Source organism: Gobius niger (assembly GCF_951799975.1).
Source record: "Gobius niger genome assembly, chromosome: 8".
NCBI classification, from domain to species: Eukaryota; Metazoa; Chordata; class Actinopteri; order Gobiiformes; family Gobiidae; genus Gobius; species Gobius niger.
In genome coordinates, this window is record NC_136859.1 from 25,245,422 (window position 1) to 25,262,653 (window position 17,232).

Sequence of the window (17,232 nt, forward strand, 5' to 3'; positions counted from 1 at the left end):
TGTACTATATGACTTCACCTGTGGATTCAGGTTAAAACCATGGATGTATTTCCAAGATCGTACACAATACCATCCACAAGGGGTGGGCCATATCGTATATCGTTGTCGCGGTATAATTTTTTGATATCGTTGCGATTTCTTTAAATATGTTGTGAACACGATATAATTCATGTTACGCTCAGCTCCATCTGAGCAGCATAAATATTGACTGTGTAAAACACTGGGGAAGGTGCTTGAAAAGTATAAGGAAATGAAAGATGTAAATTGCTCGAGGAAATTAGAATGGCGCAAAAAAAAAAGAATGAAATATCTTTGCATTAATCTTCCATATTGGCTTATGGCTGGATTTTTAAGTAATTTATCCGTTGTCAATCATGTTGTCAAAGATATCGTTATCGTGATATTTCTTTTTTGTGTCGTGATAGAGATTTTAGGCCAAATCGCCCTGCCGTACCTTCCACCATAGTCCTGCGCCCCCATGATCATCCTCTGCTGGTTGACTTTGACATCTTGCTCATGGATCTCTGTGGGATTAAATGGGAGACAGTGATCCAGGTGGGCTGCTGCACAGTGTTTATATACCTATCTGTACATGACACCATGTGTGTGACGAGTATAGAGGTTTTTTGTTTGTTTTTATAGAGAAATGCTCTGATTTGATTATTATTTAATGTAGTCCATGCCGACTGCATAGAGAAAACTACAGATTGCAATTTATGCATGAGCAAACCATAAAAAAAATAATGTTTATCTTTCAGCTGTTATACTAATGCCTTGTCTTCTCATCAACACCATGTTTTCGACTTTTCTTTGTACTTTTGGCCAGGATGCTGCTGATTTACCGAGCGATCAACTCAGTATACTATTTATTATGTAAAAACTAGACAATGTGTTTTGTTCTAAATAAAGTATCAAACTCAAACCTGGCACAGTGAGACATTATTCAAATGAAGGGCTGAAAATATTCCAGCCCTTCACCTGTTTGAATCCAAAATAATTGAAGTATCCTGGCTCGTACCGCTGTTGGGAGACACAGTTTTAGCTCAGTTCTCTAATCCACATCTGCTAATGGCACCAGAAGGCATTGGAATATGAAAAGCACTAATGATGAGGCAGAGGAGTGAATGTGTGTGTCAGTAATACACGGGTACTTGATCACAGCACTGCCTAATTGCTTTGACTGGAGCCAGAGATAATTGAGACAAATATGTTGCTTTATTAGTTTGAAATGACTCTTTATTACAGCAGCAAAGCTAATGATGCATGTAACCCGAGCGGCACACCTCTATACAGCCACGACTTTATCATAGGTGTGTTTAGGGCAAAGCACAAGTGAGAAGGGAGAAGAGGCAGAGTGGTACACTGGGAGGTGCTGTTTTTAGAGAAACACAGGGATCACATGGTGCTTCAACCACCCCCTACAGGCCGTCTGTGGACATGACACTGCATCAGGGGCAAAAAAACAAGTAGGAATGTGAGAATTGTGCGAGTTTGAGTAGTGTTGTTGACCCCAATGACCCCTTTATTGCAAAAGAACGCAAGTCCAGCGCAGGCACCGGTTACTTGCTAATCTTTCTCATTTCAGTCAGAACACAAAGCAAATTCTTAAAAATCTTTATTCGAATGTCACAGCACTCCTCATACAATCATCGTTCTTCGTCTGTCTAGTCTGTACAAAGTGCAAAGGTTCATATGAAACTACCTCTAGATATGCCGTGTGCAGCTGAATACTTTAATCGTGATCAGTAAAAAGTTTAAAAGGGGTTCAGGACATTTAATGCACAACACTGAATCTTCAATAACAAAGGCATCAACAAAGAATCAAAAACATAAAAATTGAATTTAAAGCTGGCGTACCTGATTATTACCATTTTCAGTCCGTGAAAGGAAGATCTTGTGTTCAAATATTAGCTACTCGTTTCTCACATTCATTATTCTTCCCACACATTTACTACAATTAATTATACAGTACATGTCTGCAGCGCGCGTGCAGCTTTGTCCGAAGGCAAAGAAGAAGTTATAATTTGCACTGAATCAGACTTTCCTACGAGTTAGCCATGGACACATTTAGAATGGATAAACAATAGCACATGGCCGCCTGTTTTTGTTATTTCAAATTTCTGGCCACAAAAAATCTCTCTGGAACAAGAAAATAAGTCCGGTACCCCAGCTTAAAACCTTAATGGTACAGCGGTTTAAAGAAAAGGCAGGCGCCAATCTAAGCTACAAAAAGGAAAAAAACTTGCTTCCATTGACACCACTGCAGCAGGTTTACTCGTTTTCGAACTTGCTGTATGGGTGGTCGGAGTCGGTCATCAAACCTGCAAGACAGGAAGTCAGGGGAAAGTGAGACGAAATCAAAACAGAGGAGCTGCTGGGTCAAAGTATGGAATGTTATGAACACCAAGTACGTATTAGCATCCGCTCATAGTGGTTCATACAAGGACCTAACATACCTCAAACTAAGAATCTGCTGAGTTTAATCACTGAGTTGTCACTACTGGAGGCCTGCACTACCACGAATTAGGACTTGACTGGGGGCAAGCACTGGGATTTTGTGTGAGATGCTTTCGTTAACAGTTTGAGAGTAGGATCTGGGAACCCAAAGTGAAGGGTTCATCCTGCTTTCCAAGAACATAAAAGGTTAAACGCTTTTGTAATGAGATACCGAGCGTGCTATTCCTGGTAGAAAAGAAAACATTTCATATTTCATGGGAAATGAGTATTGCATATTGCCAAAGGTAAAATTAACATATGTGTGCCTATAGGAGACGTATAGAGGTCCTTAAAGAGACAAGTTTTCAAGTTAGCATGGCTTGAGAGTGAGATTGAAAATCAAACTAACAGTCATCTGTAAGTTCAATTCATCAATCTAAACTGATCATTATTCTTGTACAGTGTTGCTAAGCACTTCAACAGCGTACACATTTTTGGAATTTTAAATAATATATCATCACCACGATCTTTCACCAAAGAACAGGGTTCCAAGTAGATCCAGTACAAGAAGAAATGGGAGACAAAAAAAAATTTAATAAACCTTTTCTTGAAAACAACTATTAAACTTTTAAAGGCTGTTTTGCAGCTGATCAAAAGTTTCTCACCACACCTGAAAAAAAATAAAATAAAAAATCCCCTCAAAACAGAAATCAAAATAGAAAATGTGAAGTCAGTAATGAGTAGCTCCACCGTTATTGCTGATCACCTAAAACAATTGTTGTGGCATGTTTGATGCCAGCATTTGCAGGAGGTGAGTGGGAACATTTCTCCAAGAGGTGAACACGGCCTCTTGAAGGACATGGACTGTCTACGCACGGTCCAGAAGAGTATTGTTATTCTCCTTTGTCCAGCGGGCATTGTGAACTGTTGTCCTGTTGAAAGACCCAGTGGTTCTCACACAGACGAGGGCCTCAGTCATGAAGGATGCTCTCTGCAACATCTGCACAGAGCCAGCGGCAGTTTGATGCTCCACCTGAAGCTGCATTGTTCCACTGAAGGAAAAATCAACCCAGATCATTCTCATCACATCTCAGGTGGATCTGTTTGTCAAGTCCAAACGGGCAGTTCTGTGGCGTTCAAGGACGTTTCGAGACGTTTTTTTGTTTCAGTCACAGAGGCCTCCGATGGTTATTGGGCTGCAGTCGGCTCCAGTAACGGCCTTCATTTGGGTCGAGGATCGTCCAGTGCTGCGGACATTTTTTGTTCCATAACCTTCGGGATCATTAAGAAATTTGTAACCGTTTTACTTCGTCCCACCTCAACAGCGATGGTGCGCTGAACTACCTGACTACGTTCAAAACAAAAAGCATTTATTGCCCTTCAGGACATCATGACAGTGTGAAAACCTGACAGAAAATGATACGGAGTCCACATTCTTGCACAGATTTGGCCTTTTAAACACAAGTGGTTCTAAACTTTTGACCAGCTGCAAAACATTTCAGTTTTATTGTTGATTTCAATTAAAAAGTAGAAATGAAGTTCTACTTGGAGCCTTGATAAGACCCAATCGCGCAAAATGTGAAATTTAGCCATTTTTCAACTGGTCTTAAACCTTTAATCAGGACTGTACTTTCCGTTAAGCAATTGCTGTACGATTTCTATGGCCGTCACGGCGACACAACAGGGTTAACTAAGCTAAAGACCTACAGGTATTACCAAGAGAGGTCAACATTTCACAAGAACCACTGATTTGGTCCAAACAAATTGCCTCTAAAGATAATTTGTAACATTGCACAATTTATTGCTAGACAACAATAATAAATCATTCTCGCGACATGAAAAATTAGCTTGCACGTTTTCATAGGGTTATTAATGTACCTGCCTGATGTTTGACTAAAAGCAGGGAAGAACCTCCTCCAAGAATGCCAAGTATTTCTTTTTAAAGATGAAGTCACCGTTGAGAGTGCTGCAGGGCTATAAGAACTAAACTTGTGATATACGTTTCCCATGCGGCCTCTCCATCTAGGCTTTACAGGTCTGTGCTTTATCTTGTTCCCCGAAGGACCACCTTTGAAGACGCTGCATAAGAAAAAGTCGGGCTACTCAAGCTGTGGAGCACAGGCAGCCCCCCCCGCAGTCTGTTTAAATTAAAGAAGAGCTTAGTTTTGGTTTAGTCCTCGCTTGGTATGGTTTTAACTCAGGTTCAAGCTTAAGTCCTGAAGTGAGTCTTGTTTAATTAGTCCTGATTTCCTATTGTCCTATTGAATGTTGTTTTATTTTTACACACAGTTTTCATCAAAAAATTTACATATATTTATTAGATTTCATCATATTTAAGGCCCACTGAAGCTCCTCTCAAATGAACAAAACACAGACCAATTTAAATGTTTATAGTCTCGTCTTTTCATTTGTGTTATTGTGTTCAAATAGAATCTGCTGTGGTTTATGAGTTAAAGGTGTAACCACTGCTGCTTCAAGTGTAGAGCAAGAAAGTAGCTCTGAGGATTCAGTTTCAGCGAGCAGCCCGGGACAGTGTGCAGTCTCAGTGGAGGTGAACAAATGAGAGGGGGAGGCTTGGGGAAAACGGCATCATCCATCACTGTGTCAGGACGTCCGAAACAGAGACACCGCAAAACATGACGACTCACTCCCACCAAGCTTCATCGGGGACGGTTCACACAAAACGGGAGTAATATCGTAGAATAATCAGTTAACTTAGCGTTTCCTGTTGCAATGCAAGGGAGTTAATGGTCACATGTTTTTGAATAAAACTCGCTGTAGTGAAAAGCCAAGTGAGGATGACGGCTACAATATGGGCCAGTGGAGGAGTTCTCACAAAAACAATCAACTTGGATCACAAAAGCTGTCCATGTGTGTATTGGAAAACAAAGCCCTCCATTTTTAATGAAGCGTTGACATTTTCATTCGATATTAAATAATGTATGATACAAATAAAATGGCTGAAAGGAATAAAGATGATTTAGGTGCCGCCAACAACAATGCAGAATTGAAGTTTTAAGTCAAAGGGCAGGAATATTTACAGCTTTTACTAAAAAATTACTAACTGCCATCTGTGAAAACTGGGAATGTTTATCAAATTAAACACCGCAATGTGTTTAATAAGAAGATCAGATATCACTTAAGATACTCCTGCATAGTGGATTTGACAATATAACCACTCTTTTACCTTCAAGAGTCATGCAGAGTGTTGAAACATTACACTTCGTCATAGTGAGGCTGATCTTTATTCAAAGTTGATGGAGTGGTTCTCGTCAGTGACCTGCAAACGGCTCCTGTTGTGGAGGACTGGGCCTCCACTTGACACAAGTATATGATAAATTATGCTTACTCTAATGTGAGAGGACAGGGTTAGTCCAACCTACACATGACCTGAAGCACCAGGCAGTTACTGTTGAATTATGGATGGTGCTGGACTGATATGGAAATGGGATTTAGACCCTACATCCCACAAAATCTCAGCTAATAGAACAAGCCACAAAGACAAAGAATATGGGAGCTGAACAGACAGTATTTTCACACTGTAGGGATTTGGGAGACCAGTGAGGGAAATTATATTTGAGTCAGAATGAAATTGGAAAGAGGCAGCTAATACTTGATGAAATGCACTTGCAGCCGTTAGAGGTACAGTAGTTTTTTTCAATATGCAAGAAAGGTCTTTCTTTTGTCTGTCTCTCTGAAGCCGTCCTCCAGTGCTACGGGCACGGCGGCCTTGCCCACTAGGGCCATCAGGGCACAATAAAGGTTTTTTCTTATACATGTACTATATTATAAAATAAAACATGGTCATTGACAATCCAAGGAAAGGAGAAACAATGAGAAACAATTATTGCTTCGTGGGCTCATTTAAAAACTTGAATACAACTTACTTCCAGAGTAACGTTTTATTCTCTGCATCATCTTCTCACACTTGTTACTACTACATCCATAAATCTGCTCTCTATTCGACACAGCCCAATATTAAATACTTATATGAGGTAGGGGTTATCAGTCTTTCTCTGTCAGTACTTTAGAGGTTTCTTTATATTACAATGGTATCTGCAATGAGTCGTTTAAAACCTTCTGGAGCAGCTCTAAAGTTAGTCACTGCCTGGTCATCTGGTCACATCGAATATGGAGTTGCTTAATGTAGTGTGAAAGATGTATTCTCAGTAGAGATAGAGACAGCCTATAGTCAAATGAACTGTAACGTTGACACTTGGCTAGCTTGTTGGCAGGGTCCTTCTCAGGTTAACTAAGCACCTCGTACATTGTTTCAGACATGATTCATTTGTCAAACAGACAGAGGGTAGATGATTAAGTGATACAGTGAAGTCCTATAGAATACATACCATACTTCTTGCGAATTTCATCATGCTTCGCCTTCCGGTCGGTCTTCCTAAAATCCACAAACACAAAAATGATCAGCCAATACGGAGGTCTAAAGTGACGGAGATGCACAAGGACGACGAGACACACACAGGATCTAAACAACAGCTTGTACGGGAGTGCTCTTCTATTCTCTCCCTGTGCTGCAACATGCCTGCTGTCAGCCTTTCTAGGGACTGACAAAAGCCTGCCAGGAGGTTTTGTGCGTTGGACCTCCAGAGGCGTCACTCCACTTCATCTCCGCACAATAAGCTGCTGTAAATCAGTGGGTGCTTTACAGCCTTGTAGCAATCGCAGAGTCATAGGGAGTCTGCACCCCAGATGTCCCGCCACCTCCAGCCCACTCGATGGCTCTGACTGACTGACACTTTCACTGCCCACCAAAGAAACCTCTGCGCAACAAGTGGGAACAGTAAAGGGGTACGGTTTCAGCTCATTGAGGCATGTAGGGGGTTATGCCGCTCAAAAGTGCATCTAGGTGCATTACTAATAGCAGGGAGGAGTCTTTCAGGCCAGGCAAAAATGAAACAGATGTGATCTTGACAATTGTATTCTGTCCAGAGATAAAAGTAGAGACACGTCCTGATGCAAGTCCTGATGTGTTTTTTTAATCTGTCCATTTATGGCCAACCCCCCATCCCATCCTGTCTGATCTTGAATAAATTCCTCGCTGCAGAATCTCACAAAGCTTTGAATTTTGCCAAAAGTACTTCAAACTGGCAATGAACATGCCTACTTTACTTCTAAGAAGACCAAGAATCAGAATTCTCAGAACATGTCTTTATGCCACTAAACATTGTCATCCTTTGTGCTCCTTGATCTGTCAGCTTATAAAGCAAGTCTGTTTAACCTACATGAGGAGATCAGTGGACTATAAATATATTTAAATCATATGGAGATTGCAGCTATACATGAAAATTTAAGCGCAAGCCAAGTGCACTTTAGGCGTAAAGCTCCTGACGGACAGATCTGTGTCAACAGCTGACAGCCGACATAACTGCATGGATCTGCCTCCAGTTTACAGTTCAGGGTAAAGAAGGAGTTTAACAATATCCACTCTCTGCATAGTCAAAGTACAACACAATCAGTCAGCATTCACCTCACACACAGCATTGCACAACGAGCTGTTGTTTAAGAAGGCCATGGCAAGCCTCAAGACATTATCGACATATTCAAAAGAAATATTCAGAAGATTTTAAGCAGTAATTTCTTCATGAAAAATACGTAGAGGTGAGCGCTTCAGGTGGATTGAGTTTTAAAAATGTCAATACATGCTCTCAATGCACAATGACGCCCTGATGAAGGCGTTTGTCGAAATGTTTTGCTACAGTGTGCCTTGGACCTCTTGCTTTCCTACCTTCTCAAGATTTATGGTGTGTGTTCAGCAAGAAAATGTTTTATGCTTATGAGTAATTTCCTCACGTTGGCTGAACTAAAATGGAACAACGGACACCAGTCTAAGCATCAGATGTCATAAATTATTCAACTAAATGTGTTAGTGCTGCACAATATTGAAAAAATGTGCAATATATATGTGCAATATTACGATAACTGTTTCGACACGGTTTGTTCCATTCAATTTAAACATAGGTTTGTGCCAAAACAAGACTTCAAAAAATCACTAAGGATCAAGACCAAACCAAATGGATCAAAAGTAGGAAAATTATAACTGAAACTGAACTTTTGCACATTTATAGGTTCCCTTTTCTGTTTTAGGCTGAGTTTGCAAAAAAAAAGTGTCAATCTCAGTCAGATGGAAAACTTAAGTGACTTTGCGATCGAGGCTTCTTGTGATACAGATGATACAGATATTGCATCACCTAATATTACAAAACGATATTTTTAGCGATATATTGTGCAGCCCTGGCAGGTGTGTTGATTTTATTATTATTATTTATTAGTTAACCTTTTAACCTCATCCTGAACCGAGCTCGTTGTCTCCAATTTGGCTTTACCCAAATCTAAAAGCTTCTTGAACAAAAGAAAAGGGAAATGATGATAAAAACATCAAAAGAGCAAGTGACATAAGAGTGGCAAAAAGCGACAAAAATATGACAATAAAAGCGATGAAAGTGTGCAAACAAGTGACAAAAATGCAACAAAAAAGTGGAAAAAAATTGACGAAAATACAATAAAAAAATAGCCACAAAAAAGTGACAATTTCATCTCTTTTTTGTTTCGTCTTTATATTGCGTTTTAGTCACATTTTTGCCATTTTTTGTAGCACTTGCACCGCTTCCTTGTCCAATTGTTGTTTTTTGTTGCTGTTTTGTCACTTGCTCTTTTATGGGGTTTTTTCACTTGCTCTTTTATGGGGTAAAGCTAAACTGAAGAAAATGTGCTTGGTGCAGGTGGGGGTTAAGAGGTTAATTTGACTCATTAATGAGCATTGTGTCAGTATTAATTGTAAGGAGTGGGGGTATAGCGTGTTCTATGTTGCGATCTTGAGATTCTTCTCTTCTTTGAGCCGAATCCATTTCATTGCTTCAGTTTCCCTAATATCTTAAACACATATGGCGATCAAAAGCCCCACACAGGAAATGGAAACATGCTCATCAATACACCCCCCATGACAATAGCCTACGATGAGACAGCACTGACACCGATGCTCTTCTGTGCACACTCTGGAGGATTAGAGATGCTCTGTGCTCTTGTTATTACTTTGGCTTGAGGAGCTCTTTCCTTTATCCGCAGACACAAATGTCCCGCTCCTGCGCTGAATATAGGTCACTGCGCTCTCTGTGTGACTCTGCAGATTTGATCATAACCGCGGTAGGAAACCCGGGCTGGACGCTTTAGTCACGTGAAGGAAAAGCTCATCCGACGACGAGATGTTTCCAGCAGTGGCAGCTCTTCACTTCGGGGATTGTGCCGGCCCAATTCGATGGTTGATAATAACTCTCCATTTATCCCACGCGTCACAGTGGTTTCTGAGGATGCTTTCGCTTTTTCCGCATCAATCAGGAAAATTCATCCAAGGTTAACAGTTGACACATTTGTAGCCAACTCGTTATAATTCTTGTCGGCTCCGTTGGCTGGCGAACGGGGTCCGGAGGATGCAACTTGCTCTATTTGTGACTGTGTTTGGAGAGAGCAGCTGTTCAGCCTTGACAATCCGCCTGGTGTTTGGGGATGTGAGCGGAGAAACACCCGTCTCCTGTGGGACTAGGACTTGTGAGGCTGCAGCAGTTGTTTTGCATTTCAAGCAGACAACAGCCTCTTTTGTTCAACGCGCTAAACTCTCGTGTAGTACTTAGACGGCACTACTGAAGATGATTTACGTTGGAAAGTTACCCTTCTTTGGTTAATGCGTTTAAAACTTCTTCCATTTTTAATCAAATAAATGGTGGTTAGTTGGAAATAAAGTGGTAGTTATATTATGTGGTATATTATAATAATTATCCAATAATGTTTCATCATTCATTATATACATGTACCGTCACTTCCTCGAAAATAATTTAGGTAAGTGTTATAAAACATTGCAGACTGAATCAATAGATACGACATTCACTTGGAGCCGTTCAGACACATAAAACATAAAAGACACAGAGCTGCTAGAAGGTAAGTTTTTACACATGACTCCAGAAAATTAAAAAAAGTGAAAACGGCTCCGTGTTCCATAGTTTTGTCACTAAACGACAAATGCTAACCACAGTTTGCTAATCTTGCTAGTGAACTGTAATTTATTTTAGCCTCTTAACCCCCGCCCTAACCAGAGCATTTTCTCCAGCTCAGCTTTACCCAAATCTGAAAGGTCACAGCCATTAGGCCAGTTTCACGCCTCATTTGAAAGCTAAGCCCAACAAAATTAATCTAACTTAACCTTGAATTAACCTTTTGACCAACCCCTTTTTGTTGTGTGTCACAATTAAACCACATTTTCTAGACTTTTTGTTACTTTTTTGCGGCTTATATGTCACTTTTCTGTTCTCTCTCTGCTCTTTTTTGGATTTTTTGTTGCGTTTGTCATATTTTTCTCCACTTTTTCATTGTTTCATCACATTTTTGTCACATTTTCATATATATAAAAACAAAGCACAGACTTAGAAATTATTCTAAAAGTAAATGTTTAAAGTACTTGCAAAAGACATGTTTGTATAAATTGTACTTGCAACTGATAATGTCAGCTTAGCCTGCTTTGTTTACATGTACATGTTTTGTGTCGTCGTTGTTTTATGTGGACCCCAGGAAGAATAGTTATTGCTGTGGTAATAACTAATGAAGATCAGTAATCAAGATAAAGATTTTGATTTGACTTGAGTGCTTCAGACAGACCAGGAATTTTCCAAGCAAGAAAGTCACATGAAAACTACAAACAAGCTACAAATAATCTTAGTAGGCATTTGATGACATTGTTATCGTCTAATCCGCAACCACCAGGCCTCGACCTTGGACGTTACAGGTTAAAGGTCTACTTTACTTTACCTCAACTCCCTTGACACTCTTGTCCTTTTATGTTCACCTTCAGACGCCCAAGGACATTCAGACAGGACAACGTGAGGAGCTACGAGGTAAACATTCCTTCCTTGATGCTCACCAATGTAGCACACTGGTTATGCTAGCATGCTAGCGTGTGATGCAGTGTCCAATACAGTTCAGTGCGATTTATTAAGGTGAACTTAGAGTGAGCCCAGTTAGCTGTTACAAAATAATCAATTTGACAAGAGACAGGAGCGCAGCGCTTACCGTTCCTCTGAGCGCTGACGGATCTCCTCTCTCCTGCGGGTGTACTGCTCATCTTCTCTGTCAAACCTTCACGAAAACATAGAGACGGCTTTAGGATTTCCATTTAAATCTCATTAACACACAAAGTGCAGTACACCAGAGAAACAAACAGTGTAAAACTAGAGCAGGTCTACTGAGAAGGCCATTCAAAGTCTATCTACTTTTCTGATGCCAGCAAGCAGCTGCAGGACTAAAAGAGTTGAGGATAATACAGGCAGCTACTCAGTAAGGCAACATACTCATGCTGATACGAATATCTAGAAACATTGCCATGACTAAGGGTAATTTGGACTAAGTCTGCGCAGTTTTGGGAAAATATCCAATTGAAACCCTTTTATGGCAAGTGTCAGATCACGATTCGCTTCAGTGTCCTTTTAAAAATGTCAAGGAGCATTAACATTTGAGAAAAGATTGAAATATTCTATAATACTGTGAACTTGTCTGTAAAGGTCTAAACTACAGGGTTTGCAGGTTTTATATATAATAAGATCCCAAGGAGACGGAGACAGATTATTACTTTACAATTGGCAAATCACAGCTGTTTCAACACAAATTTTAACATTTCAATGGTGTTGTGCAGCCCTGTTTAGGATTAGTGTTGAGGTAGATAGTTTGCTTGGAGGGTGAATAGTGGGACAATAGCATGTGCTTGGGCAAGATCATCCCTCAATTGTGTGTTTGAATGCTTCATCTACTGCCACTGTTGCCCCTTGACAGTGGCTGTTTGTCAGTGGGATGATGGACATGTTGGGATCCAAGTGCCAACCCACAGCACTGTCAGAGCGGGACAGGACACAGACAAGTGACTGACAGACATTTTCATGTCACTGAGGCATAAAGAGACACACACAGTACAGCGTGTTTACAGAGGCTGGCTGTGGTTACCACCAAACAATTGTCACTCGGTCCTCTGCCAAAACTTTTTCCAAGAACTGCCATGTTTACTGTAGGAGCCAAAATGCAAGCTTTCTCTAGGCCTTTAGGAGGCGCTGGTGACTTTATTTTGGTGTTGAGAATTTCCCTATAAAAGAAGCCAAATTAGAAGCCCAGGTGCTGCTAGGTTAAGTTACACCGAGACACTTTGACGCGCGGAAAAACAGAGGCGCATCCTTTATTTTCTATGAGCGGCGATGCTTGACCCCACGGCACAATTCAGATCTGCCGAATCCAGATTTATGCCGCGGCGCGCTGTGCTCTGGCGTGCATTGGCCTTTAGGTGGTAAACTGTTTTTTACTGTGTCCTTCGTTATGTGTTATGGAACTTATGGGATTAATGGAATAAAGAACTTAGTCCTATAGACCAAGAATCTTAACACAATATTTGGACTGGTTTGTGGAAACACGTGTTGGAAAACATGCACCCTAGCAGTCAGAAAAGGCGACCAGTGTAGGGCTGTTTCCCTACATTTACACTGTCATTACGGCCATGTGAATCAACTTGTTCTCTTTAGTTAGTTGGTTAGTCGGTTAGTTACAGTAGTGAGCTAGTTTCCTTTATTAATCTCCCATAGAAGGAAAAAAATAACTATTGTTTTGATGTAGACTGTAATCCAAATGTCTTTACCTGGTGTGACTGCTCTTACAGCAGCAGCAGTAGCAGCAGCAGGCAGCAATGGCCAAGACAACGATGCCTCCCAGGACTCCAAGAGTGATCACCAGTGCTTCGAAATTCACTGATTTATAAAACACACACACACAAAGGGCTTTATTAGAAAATGATGTTCTGGCGCAGTAATAAGTATCAGAATCTTGTTACTTTGAGACTAGGGATTTCATAATACAATGCCGCCATCTAGTGGCGGTGACTTTTTTGTTTTAGACATAAGCAATTCAACAAAAACAATACAACATTGATGAAATAGTAAAGGACAGCTTCAGTTGATCTGGAGCAGCTGTATAAACATGAAACAAATGTTCCCACATCGTCATAATTACTTATCTTTAAAAAAATACCAAAACATTTTTTTTTTATTTTTTTTTTTTATACAAGTTATCAGGTCTGTACTGTAACTTCTACTATGCTGTTCTCTTGGTTTTACAACTGATTTGTTGTCTTCACTTGTTATAAGAAGTAATCAAGTTACACTAAGAATAAATAAGTTATCATGCATGACTGAACTCTTCTCCCATGAATTGACAAAAGAGGAAACCACCCTTTTGTTTCAAGCTGTAAACAAGCTTATTATTCTCCATAAAGATATACTTTTTACTACCTTTTTTGTCACTTTACTTTTATGTACTCTCTGGACTCACCTTCATCTGTTCTGCATAGTGGCGCACTATGGAGGCGATGACAACTCAAGTTTTAAAAAAGGGTACTGTTTCTTTTCTTTACTTCTCCTTTTCTGTGTTTATTTAAAACGTTAATAAACTCTTCTTATCATTGGCTTGATTTTTGGAGCCAGATGAATGAAATCCAATAACAAAGCAGGGTTAACTCACACCAGCAGACTCCCCAGCGAGCATCAGCCAGCGAGCACACAGAGGCCGGAGGAAACAGCCAAGTCACAGGGTAATCGGTGCAGTTGTTTGTGGCAAAACACCAAAGACACTGCCAATAAAGAGTCCACATAAAACAACTTTAATAATAAGAACAACCAAAAAATTAAATCAGTGCCACAGTCACAATCACCTGCAGCATGGCTATTAACTTTGCACAACCAAATGAAAAAACTAATTATATATTCTGTTCTAATTTTATCACTGGGCCCGACTCTAAGCAGTTTTAAATCCGCCTTTAAAAACGTACTACACGTTCCTTTTATACAAGTTGAGCTGCCTTTGCGTGTATTCTCTATTTTTTTTATTCTTGATGTTGGTTTTATCATGCCTTGCTTTTGTATCTTTGTATCCCTAGATGTTTGTTGTTATGATGTATTGTATGTAAAGCACTTTGGGCAGCTGTGGTTGTTTTAAATGTGCTTTAGAAATAAAGTTGACTTTCACCATATTTTTGGGCTATTTTCGCTTTTTTCATCAGACAAAACATTGAGAGCACAGTCTAAACTTTGATTTTATTACTTGTTTGCATATCTAAAAGGGACTATATGGAGTTTAAAAATGTTAAACGCCTGTTCACCACAACTGTCGCTAAAATCCTGCACTGTCACTCAAAAAGATGTTAATTCGGCGAAGTGCCGTCATGCACGAGCTTAATATAGAACCTGCAGTTACGCATAAGACCAGAGGTGGCAGTAGTGAGTATAAAAATGACCAGCTTGCATCTAGTCCCTTTAAGGAAGAGGCCACCGTTTTTTACATACTGAGATATATTCTTGTCTGAGCCTAGACGAGTTGATACGTACCTGTCTGTTCTTTGTGTGTGCCCTCAGTCACGCAAAACTGCCAAAGATGTTGTTAGCATTTGTTAGCACGCACAAAGACCAGACAGGTACGTATCAACTCGTCTAAGCTCAGGTAAGAACATATCTCGGTATGGAAGAAGGGTGGCCTATTCCTTTAAAGGAACGCAATGATACGAGGAGCACAACGTCCGCGCAGTAACTCCTAAAGGTTATATTGACGGAAGTGAGCGGGGGGAAGTCTTTAGGAGTTACAGCGGTAACTTACTACAACTTAAGTTACTCGCTTGAAAACACTTCACGTAACTTTATTTAAATAGGGAACACGTGGAAGAGCTTGGTAGCTTCTATCGTGAGCTTTTTTGGAGCTATGTGACATGTGGGAGAGGCTGCGTATGTGCTCCGTTTGCGTGACAGAGCGCACGGACAAAGACCAGACGGGTATATAGTAACTCGACTAAGGTTAGGTAATAACATATCTCAGTATGTAAAAACGGTGGCCTATTCCTTTAATATAGAACCTGCAGTTACGCATAAGACCTGAGGTGGCAGTAGCGAGTATAAAAATGACAAGCTTGCATCTAGTCCCTTTATGGAAGAGGCCACCGTAGCGGAGCGCTACCGCAAAGCCTTCATCCCCACTGCTGTCAGACTGTACAATAAGACTGTAAAGTAACATGTGCAATAATCTCTGCATCAGCTGCACTTTATTAACTCTTCTTCTTGAACGCCGACTGTAACAAGTGAATTTCTCCTTTGTGAGATCAATAAAGGTTTATCTTATCTTATCTTATCTTAAAAACATATCTCAGTATGGAAGAACGGTGGCCTGTTCCTTTAACTTGTTCTTCTCTGACACTTTGTTGAACTATCTGCACCCCGAGTGTTCCTGAGAGCTGTTATAACAAGTGAATTTATCCATTTTGAGTAGAGACTTTTTAGTCCAGGGGGCAGACACCGAACTACGACGCAATAATAACAGAAAACTCCCTGCATCATTGACTGTTTTGGAGTCATGAATCAATGTTACGCCGATTGTCATGCCCTCATAACTTGATCATCAGAAGTAACAAAATGAACACGCAGGTAATGTTTTGAAATAAAGCTTGGAGGCTGAAAGCTTTGGGTCATGATGAAGGAATTTATTTTTGATCTAAAGGCTTGTGTTTATTGCACAAATATTAAAATAAATGGAAGAAAGGAGACCTCTGGTGGTTGACAAGACCTACAATAATAAGCAACACAACAAAACATTCGCGGCTATTTCAACACAAACTTGCTGAATAAATAAGCTCCTAACTACATTACTCATTCACGGATTGGGTAATCTATACTTTTGTGGTGGCTCCATTTCTGTTCTCTTCTCTCTTTATCACATTATCTGGGCCTCGAAAGACTTTGCTCATTTGAAAGCTGCAATCTTTATGGTTCTTTGCTATATGCCCATAAACGGCAATCGTGTGGGGGGAAAAGAAATAAAAAAAATAGAGGCAACTTTGTTTGATCGTCCACACGTGGGGTCTTAACTAGTCTATGTTGGCCACAAAGTCACGCCGATGGTGTTTTTTAGGAGCGAGTCAAAAAGGGTGACCTGCAAAGCTGCTTATGAAGAAGAAGGAGGAAGTAGGGCACTGCACGAACCAAGCAAACTTTAACAAGGCGATATATGCAGGTCAGAGGGCAGAACACGCTCATCCTTACCTTTGCATGAGGAACACAAGTGTCACAGTTTTTATACGAAGTGCAAGCTGAAAAAGATCAGAAGAAATGATTGGAAACGGAAAAAATCAGTAAAACCGTGACGTACTTATAAAACTCGAGCTGCGATGTAAAAGCTTTTCAGAGACATCAACGTGACTATTGATGATAATAACTTTTGATCTCTTGTGTAAGTTTTGATCGTGTAATTATACTCTAAAACATTAACTTACGAGGTGGCGGTGGTGTTGGAGGAGCTGTAGTTTGGCATTTCCCAAAGCTAGGAATGCTAACTATGAAGATAAAAGCGGCAAATAGCATCGCGAAATTGCGTAGCTTTGTCGATCTGGACGCCATAGTCTAAACCACGGAAAAAAATAAAAAAATAAAACGTAATGTTTGCTTGAGTTTCGTTTCGGGGGAACGGCAGATGTTTTGTTTTTCCTCTCGCTCGTCAGTGGGAGCGTCTTCTTCGATGGTTTTATTTTCAGGTGGGTGTAGTGCGCCCTACTGGTTGTATCCAGTACTACGTGTCTATCTGAGAAATGAAACTGGGTTAAGTGCGAGAAGAACAGGTAAATCATTAATTAAACAGACCATAGTGAATAGTAACTCTGTAAATAGATCTGTGTGGATTATAATCGACAGGTGTGAAGGGGTGAGCTTTTGATTTATGCTTGGACTA

The 17,232-nt window shown here is 40.3% G+C and overlaps 1 protein-coding gene across 1 annotated transcript; it reads right to left on the minus strand.

Moving 5' to 3' along the window:
• Positions 1-1,634: 1,634 nt before the first annotated feature.
• LOC306967174 (pituitary tumor-transforming gene 1 protein-interacting protein) lies at positions 1,635-17,012 on the minus strand. The gene is made up of 7 exons (XM_079562091.1): positions 16,781-17,012; positions 16,551-16,597; positions 13,990-14,098; positions 13,112-13,220; positions 11,509-11,574; positions 6,786-6,832; positions 1,635-2,321 (listed from the first exon to the last, which is right to left on the minus strand). The coding sequence occupies exons 1-7, from the start codon at positions 16,902-16,904 to the stop codon at positions 2,272-2,274; spliced, it is 552 nt and encodes a 183-aa protein (XP_079418217.1). The 5' UTR covers positions 16,905-17,012; the 3' UTR covers positions 1,635-2,271.
• Between the last annotated feature and the right edge of the window lie 220 nt (positions 17,013-17,232).

What these genes read in the sequence shown, in the direction of transcription:
- LOC306967174 (XM_079562091.1), bottom strand. Translation starts at nt 16,904, where the DNA reads ATGGCGTCCAGATCGACAAAGCTACGCAATTTCGCGATGCTATTTGCC. An exon ending in TGTAAGAGCAGTCACACCAG is followed by an intron (nt 11,575 to 13,111) that starts GTAAAGACATTT and finishes GTTTTCGTGAAG; the next exon opens with GTTTGACAGAGAAGATGAGC. An exon ending in TGAAATTCGCAAGAAGTATG is followed by an intron (nt 2,322 to 6,785) that starts GTATGTATTCTA and finishes CCTGTCTTGCAG; the next exon opens with GTTTGATGACCGACTCCGAC.